A 9208-nucleotide genomic window follows, 5' to 3' on the forward strand; every position below is an offset into this window, starting at 1 on the left:
GGTGTAAAAATAAATGATATATCATAAATTAAATAAATAACTATAAAAGTATAATCGTAAATATTAAAAATATTTTTTCATAAGTATATATAATAATATAATTAAGTAAAAAATTATTCAATATTKGACTCATTTTGAAGGTATTAACGAGACAATTATAATGGTATAACTTGTTAAAATAAAAATGTATTTTTAGTCATGTTTTAATTTATATACGATTATGTATGTTAATTTGATAATGGTTTAAAATGAAACATTTAAAAGTAAAAGAACGTAAAGTAAATTAATTAACTAATTATAAGAGTATAAAGTGTAAATTTAAAATTATAATTTTAAAAAAATATCGGAGAGAGTGAGTGAATGTGAGGAGGTGAATGTATGTGATGAGGTGAATGTATGTGAGGAGAGGAGGGGGTGAAAAACAATAAACACAATAAACCATCACAAAACATGAAATCACGTCAAAGTGATGATGTTTGTGTGTATCTTCGAAGTGGCGGTAACATTTATATATATAAAGATGCATTACGTAAAAAAAAAACGATATAAACGGTACAAAAATTGAAACTTCGTATTTTATACATATATATGCGCCGTACGCATATTTACGTATATTTATGTACGTTTTACGTACGTATTTTTACCGTATATATGTGTACGGGTTTTAACCCATACGCATATTTACGTATCTTCATGTACGTTTTACGTACGTATTTTATACATATATATGTGTACTGGTTAAAACTCTTACGCATATTTACGTATCTTCACGTATGTATGTACATATATATGTGTACGTATGTATATATGTATATATATATACCTACTTACATTTACGTAAAAAAAGCGATATAAATTGCGGTAACGTATATATATATATATATATATATATATATATATAGATGCATAACGTAAAAAAGCGATATAAATTGCGGTAACGTGTATATATATATATATATATAGATATAGATGTATAACATAAAAAAAACGATATAAATTGCGTTAACATATATATATATATATATAGATGCATTACGTAAACAAAACGATATAAACGGTACAAAAATTGAAAATTCGTATTTTAACATATATATACGTACGGGTTTTAACACGTACGCCTATTTATGTATATTCATGTACGTTTTACGTACATATTTTTAACGTATATATGCGTACGGGCTTTAACCGCCACTTCGAAGATACACACAAACATCATCACTTTGACGTGATTTCATGTTTTGTGATGGTTGATTGTGTTTAATGGGTTAAAAGTTGTGAGAGTATAATATATGAAAAGAGAAATGAAAGAGAAAATGTGAAAAATTATGAAATGAGGCGGTTGATATTTATAGTGAAATTGGTATTAAAAAAAGAAAAGAAAAGAAAAGAAAAAAAAGTCTGGATCGCCCCCTGGCTCGCCCCAAGTGGAAAAAAAGAAAATTTAAAAAAAAAAATTCTAAGAAAAATGCTGGATCACCCCCACTAGTACGGATCGCCCCTGGGGGAGATCCTTGTGTTTAGTTTTGTAAAACCCTTAAAAACTGATTATTTTATGTAAGAAGGTTATATAAAATGGTTATTTTCATCATTTTGCTTAAAAAAAAAAATTAGTCAAAGGACTATTTTTGCAATTCTCTCAAAGATTAGGAGAAGCTAGGGTTTCCTTACAACTATAAAAACAATTGCGCCTTTTACTAGAACTTCAGTTTTCCAGCCTATCATTTCCTGTTCGCAATGTCTGTTCTTCCCCATCATCTCGTTGCAACTTCACTCTCATCGTCGACCTCCAACTTCTTCGCTCAAAATAGCTTCGATGTTGTAAGGTATCCATCTAATTCCAGACGTTTATTTGAATTTGATGTTCAGTTTTGAAAACTATTCGATTAGTGGCTGGATTATTTCGTTTTCCCACTAATTATACGAAAGAACAAACAATGATCGATTCGACCTTTAATTACATGCTCTTCTCCTTGCAGAACTCAGGTGGTAAGTGCACCTTTTAGAAAGATGGGAGTTTGTAAATGCGTAGCTACTTCCCCCACTGAACAGACTGGTAATTACGCATTATGATAGTATTTGTCCTTTTCTACTATTATGCTTCTTCGCTGTGTGCGTGGATGGGCGCGGATGGAGCATGAAAAACTAATAATTTATTCAATAACTGGATTGAACTTCCATAAAACGAACAGCAGCAGTTCATACAACGGGACTGTTGTATCCAATTTAGCTTTTGTTTACACATGATGATGGGGGCCGGGCTACTCGGCTAGGCCGGGGGAGCTGAACACACCATTCAAACTAGTTTGTAAACAGTAGATGGATGGGGATTGCGAAGTGCACTTGTGATGTTTGGTGTCCGCAAAGTTGATAGGACAATGTAATTGCCTTGGGTGATGTAAGTTTGCAAGAAATACAGTAGAGATAGAAAATGACTAGAGAAAGAGAGAGAGAGCTGATGAAAATGTGTATATTTCTCAGTTTACAAGTACAATACTGACATAGTATGTATACATTTCATAATGTGGGTGGAAGCTACTCCTGTGAGGTATTGGAGCCGTATCATGATTACCTCTAAAAAGAGCCCTCACGGAGAGAGGGTGGTCTCTACTCTCTTGATATATAGAGGTGGGTTGGTCCATAATTAGCCTATGTGAGACTCCAACATGTCTCCTCAAAAGAAGGCTAGGCTAGATTGAGTGTCGAGTCCCTAGAGATGCTAGACGCCGGCTCTGATACCATATGAGATATGTGGCACCCCATCAAATTACTCTCCAAATAAGTTGAAGGGATTTCCAACATATATTAAGGAGAAACGGTTCAAATCTAGCCATGTGGGACTCCAACAACACCTACTTGCATGTGGTACATGAATTATGACTAATACAGTTGGTAATATAACCATAATCTATCAATTAAGAACCAATATATAATGGATGATTATCTCATTGATTTCAGTTTACTCATTAAATACATGATTGTAATGGTTGGAATTCTGCTTCAAATGATAAAAATCTACAGTCAACTGGTGAAAAGGGTCATTATCCCTCCTTGCCAAAGTAATGCTTATTCATTTGGCGCCTATGCATTATAAGGAAAATATATTTGACAGATTTTAAGACGTATGTAATATTGTTTGGAACTTTTTCCCATATTTTGGAGGAAACTCGTAAACTTATACTTGTTGCTATTTGGTTGGCCAAACCTTTAATTTTGTGTGTTGTTATTCTGCAGCTTACAAGACGCAAGTCTCCCGCAATGGGAATATTGCTAAACTTCAAGCCGGTTACCTCTTTCCAGAGGTCTGTACTATAACTGCCACATCTTACTTATAGTTTCAAATGTGAACATTAATCTCTGTTCTTATTTTGCACTGGAGATGATATTCATAGATTTTTCATGTGCTGAATTACAGATTGGTAGAAGGAAGGCTGCACATATGTTGAAACACCCTGATGCACAAGTGATAAGCCTTGGAATTGGTGATACTACTGAGCCCATTCCAGAAGTTATTACTTCTGCCATGGCTAAGGTATGATCGCACTTTGCCGAATTTTTCGTCCCTGTATGTAACGTGGGTTTTATTTTTTTATTGATGGTGTTTAGAGTGACCGCATTTGGAACTTTAACCTTTTGTCCTATTAAAGTCCCTCTTTTCTCAACGAGATACCTTTTTTCCAATGTATAGCCCCCTCTTTCTGGGACATAAAAGATTGGTTTCGTAATCAAGTATAACAACACAAAGTCATGAATATTTTCAGTTTACCAACAATTGGTTGGTTAACAAGTAACATTATTTATCTTATGAGTTGCATGTTGTGATAAAACTCATGAGAATAGAGTGCGCCTAAGGTGTTGGAGATTTTCAAGTTGCTTTGTGATTTTGAATGGTAGTTAATTACAACTCATCCATGAAAATTAGCTTGGTTTCATTAGAACTACTGCTACATAATCTTTGCCATTGCCTCTCTCATTTATTTACTCGGTTTTATGGTTTCATTTTTCTGCTTGGCAGAGAGCACTCGCCTTATCAACTGTTGAGGGTTACAGTGGATATGGAGCAGAACAAGGTGAAAAAGTACGTATAATTGATAGCTTCTGTTGATGTAGTTATGATTTTAAAGCAATCAGGTATACTTATCTTGAACTGGTGTAATATATCTGACAACTTCGGAAATATGCAGTTTACTATCTCAGTATCAAAATATATTAATCATATGCTTGTATTGGGAGGTTGAATTGGTGTAAACCCCCCGTCATATACCAGTTTCAAATTTCCCTTATGATGATTCTAACTTTATGTGACATTTATATGTTCAGCAACTGAGAGCGCGACTTGCTTCAACGTTTTATGGGAACCTTGGTATAGAGGAAGATGACATATTTGTATCTGATGGTGCAAAATCAGACATTTCTCGCCTTCAGGTTTGTGTTTGTTGTACAACATTGTTTAATTCTTGTGCACTTCATCTGCATTTTCAATATTATTTCTCGTTAGGTTAAATATCATCTAACAGCATCATTTACAGTTGACTTCTACTTTTATCTTTCTGGCAGGTCTTGTTTGGGTCCAACGTTACTATGGCAGTGCAAGACCCTTCATATCCGGTAACCAGTTCTTTATTCTGCGTTCATTAAGATTAAGAGCAAATTTGACAGTTAAAACTCACTTGGTTCTGCTACTGTCTTCTGTATAATAACAGAACCATGAGTTACTAAAAGGGAAAAACTTTGGTTAGCGAAAAGCTAGTTGCTGCAAAACCATTTACGTTTGCAACTTATTTTTGATCTTCATTTCCCTTTCAGGCTTATGTAGATTCAAGTGTTATAATGGGTCAGACAGGGCAGTTCCAAAAGGATGTTGAGAAATTTGGAAAAATTGAATACATGAAATGTACCCCAGAGAATGATTTCTTTCCTGATTTATCTAAAGTTTCTCGAACAGACATCATATTTTTCTGTTCACCCAACAATCCAACTGGTTCCGCTGCATCAAGGGAGCAACTGATTCAATTAGTAAAGTTTGCAAAAGACAATGGGTCCATCATTATATATGATTCAGCATATGCCATGTATGTGTCAGGAGACACCCCTAAATCCATCTTTGAAATCCCTGGAGCCAAGGAGGTACAATCAACACTAGTGACATATAGCACCTTACGAGATGGATGCTCATATGAACTATGTTATCATCATTTTTTCACACTAAAAGAGAGCCTAAATTGGACTTTGTTCAACCAAGATTCAAAGTAACTTGTTTCCCTTTTTTGGAGTGTTGCAGGTTGCAATTGAAACAGCTTCTTTCTCCAAGTATGCTGGATTTACCGGAGTTCGTCTAGGGTGGACTGTAGTCCCAAAAGAGCTTAAGTATTCAGATGGATTTCCTGTGGCAAAGGACTTCAACCGCATTGTTTGTACTGGCTTTAATGGCGCATCAAACATTGCTCAAGCTGGTGGTCTTGCTTGCCTTTCTCCTGAAGGTCTTGAGGTTAGTTATGATGGTAGCAACTAACACTACATATGTTCCTTGGGGTGCTTTTGGTACACCGGACATGACCCATAATAAATGGATCAAAAATAGGGACTGGTAAGTTACTAACTGCCCATGTCAAATTAAAACCCTAAAAATCTTCCACAATTCTTTCACCAGCCTACCTCTCTCTCACCCATCTAGTCCAGTCCGTTCGTGAACCAAATGCATCCCTGATTGAGGGCAAATACTGGTTTCAGTAGTGGTTTTATATAAGGACCAACCTTGTGGCACTTTGTAGGGGATGAGCTAAGCCGTGGCTTGCAAAAAGGTCGGCAGTCCACAGCTTATGGTGATACCAGTCCAACTTGACTTTCCACGCTGACCTTGAGCATAGCATGGCTCACGCTTGGCAACTCAACAAACCTAAATGAAGTGAGCTTAAACGAGCCAAGCTTATATTCTTAGTTTTTCCCTTAAACTCACTAATCTTAGCTTCTAATGGACTTTTAATAAGACATTTTTCAAAGAGAGTTTATTTTAACTTCTATTTTAAGGTTATAACTTAATTTGTTAGAAGCTCACACAGATTGAGCCTTCATGACTAATGCCAAGGCCTCAAGCTAAGAGAGCCACAAGGGCTATGCGATTCATGTGGGAAGACTTTTATGCAACATTTCATTTTGCAAAGGGTTGTTTCCATGACTGGAACCTGTAACCTCGGTGTCACAAATGGCTAACCTAAACCATTGCTCCAGGGTTTGCCCATGGTGTTGTATATGATAAATGTGTTTCTAATTGTTGCAGGCTATGCATGAAGTGGTTGGGTTCTACAAAGAAAATACACAGATTATAGTGGATACATTTACTTCGCTTGGTTTTAAAGTATATGGAGGAAAACATGCCCCATATGTGTGGGTTCACTTTCCGGGCCAAAGCTCATGGGATGTGTTCAGTGAGATTCTCGAGAAGACCCATGTCGTGACCACGCCTGGTAGTGGGTTCGGACCTGCTGGTGAAGGGTTCGTTAGGGTCAGTGCATTTGGCCACCGGGACAACGTGTTGGAAGCCTGCCGGAGATTCAAGGAGCTGTACAAGTAAGAAAAATGAACCTTCAGAAAATCATCCAGGTTTTGTAGTTTTAAACTATTCAATAAACTGATGGCTGAGCTTTGGTGTTGCCCATCTAGACTTTCTATTGGTTTAGTGTAACTTTAGATTTGTGAAAAATGCTTGATTTATGCAGAGCTCAAGATTGTTATGATTCTACATTAATCTAAATTGTTTTTAAGTTGTCCTCCTAATGTGAAAGTTGACAAATAAAAGCCAGGCAGTGGGGGCTGTACCCCATTGGTCATCAGTTCAAGTCTCTTCAGACTAGAGCTGTTCATGGGCGGGTTGACCCGTTAGACCGACCCATCCGGCCCGCTAGAAATACGGGCTGGACAACAATTATCGAGAAAATGGACGCACCTAAGTTTGTTCGTTAAAATTAATGGGCGGACATGGAGGATGTAAAAATAAATATGGACGGGCTTTATGCTTTATAATTAATATTTTTTTACCATTAGTTAAAATTATACTGGTATGTTTTAAAATTAAATTATTAAAGTTATAAGATGGGAGTTGGGACTCTTCGGTTTTTCTTGAGAACCCAAAAGGATATTCATTATCTTTGTTAACATTCTTATGTCAAAAGTCCTAATCGATCAACAATGAATATAGTCACTAGTTGTTTAAAGTTTTAATTGCAACGGTGTTTTTCCTTTACTTTTTGGTTTCACATTTGTTAATTAAGAGTTACGTTATTTAGGCTCGTTAACCTATGGGCCAGCCCGGCTTGTTTACAGGACGGACAATGACAAGTTGTCAAGCCTGAAAAAATGGCTTGGGTATATTAGGTATGTTGGATAAAAGAACAAGTTAGGTCAGGTTAGACTCGGGCCCTCAAATGATCATCTCTACTTCAGAGGCCATGAGTATTTTCCATATTGTTATATTGTTCTTTTTCAGGTCACAAGATATAAGACAATAACGAACCTCGTTAGCATGTAGCTAATTCTCAGTATTTTTGTTAGTGTTCGGACGACACTTGTAGAATAAGGCAATTCCTTCTTAATTTATTATCTAACGGTACAAACGACAAATACATACATATTTATACGATGTAGAAAGATAATCCTAAGAGGTAAAATACTTAAAATGTTGAAACACTTCAATCTAAATACAAAATTGTAAAAACTCACAAAATTTGTAGAGGAATACTTCAATCTAAATACACCACCTCATCCTTCATGGGGTTTGCTTATATACACACATACATACGATATATAGATACAGGACAAATACCATTAAAATATAACGAAGTTTGACTTAATTCCTATTTAGTGTAACGAAATATTTTTTTCTTTTTTAATGCAACAAACTTACAAGCATCAAGAAGACAAGAACAGTACAAACCAAATCCATCGTTGTAGTAATGGCTCCGACGGGGGGTCCTATAGCAATGGCTGAATCATTCTCCATTTAGATTTGTTCTTCTACATCGTTCATATGTTCTAGTGCTCTTATGTTGAAGAGAAACTTTAGATATGCATCTGTTCGTGACACATTGTTCATCTAATCTAGTGTTCTTATGTTGAAGAGAATTGAACTCCAGATATGCATATATTATTTTGTATCGTTCATCTGTTTGAATGTTTGATTTTGATTTAATTCATGAACATGTGAGATCTTGAGCATTTTAATGAAGTAGAAGACAGAAGATATAGATGGTTTTTTGCAGGTAAACGACTATATCTGTAACTCACATATGATGGTGACTACGGTGCTTTTAATCCTTAAGTCCCTACTGGATCTTGATTTCAATCTTCGTTTTTGGGAAACATTTTTTATTTCAATTTTGATTTCAAATCAAATTGTGATGCAAAATTTGGGGATTTTTCCAAGTGATCATCCATGGGGGTCCAACGTGAAAAAGGTAATATCGACGACAAAGAGGTTTTTTGATCATACGACAGAGGAGAAGAAGAAGGTGAGAAGAGACGGCGGTGGAGATTGCGAGGCTAAATCAGGAGGTTAAATATTTGTCTATAGTTTTGGTGTCTTTTATTTTTCAAAATTTTGTTTTATTTCATAAGGTGAAATAACATATAGACGAAAATTGTGTTTGATTTCATGAGATGAAATAACATATAAACGGAAATTGTTTGATTTCATAGGGTGAAATAGATTATATTGTGTTTGATTTCATGTGGTGAAATAACATATATATGAACATTATGTTTGGATTTCATGAGGTGAAATAACATATTTATGAAAATTCCGTCATTTCATGAGATGGAATATCATGGTGAGTATGTGCTCCATTTGGTATTTTTGTTACCAAAATGACGATCATGTCATTTTTCTAATTAAAAACAACTTTAAATTAAAACCATATGATCAAAACCCGATTAGGGCTTAGATCAGTTCTCATGACTCTTAATTTTTTTGTGGTTTTCATTTGATTATCGTCTTTTAATTTCTCTTAATAAATCTTATAGTCGAATCGAGATTGCGAGAAATCTATGTTACTATTTATTATTTAATGTTACTTTTTTATAAAAATCAATATTATATAATTGTGTATTTTTTAATTGTAATATAAAATTATATTTATGTTCTAGTTATTTTTCAAATATGCTAATAAAATATATAATTAACAAATTAAAATAAATATAAAAAATATAATTAATAAAT

The 9208-nt window shown here is 34.8% G+C and overlaps 1 protein-coding gene across 1 annotated transcript; it reads left to right on the forward strand.

Moving 5' to 3' along the window:
• Positions 1-1718: 1718 nt before the first annotated feature.
• Positions 1719-6771, forward strand: LOC112500806 (LL-diaminopimelate aminotransferase, chloroplastic). Its single transcript, XM_025104391.1, has 10 exons — positions 1719-1823; positions 1977-2053; positions 3232-3299; positions 3413-3529; positions 4013-4075; positions 4318-4422; positions 4555-4605; positions 4804-5124; positions 5279-5485; positions 6275-6771. The coding sequence occupies exons 1-10, from the start codon at positions 1735-1737 to the stop codon at positions 6566-6568; spliced, it is 1392 nt and encodes a 463-aa protein (XP_024960159.1). The 5' UTR covers positions 1719-1734; the 3' UTR covers positions 6569-6771.
• The last annotated feature ends 2437 nt before the right edge of the window (positions 6772-9208 follow it).

The sequence above is a fragment of the Cynara cardunculus genome, assembly GCF_001531365.2.
Source record: "Cynara cardunculus var. scolymus isolate 2C chromosome LG 17, CcrdV1, whole genome shotgun sequence".
Classification (NCBI taxonomy): domain Eukaryota; kingdom Viridiplantae; phylum Streptophyta; class Magnoliopsida; order Asterales; family Asteraceae; genus Cynara; species Cynara cardunculus.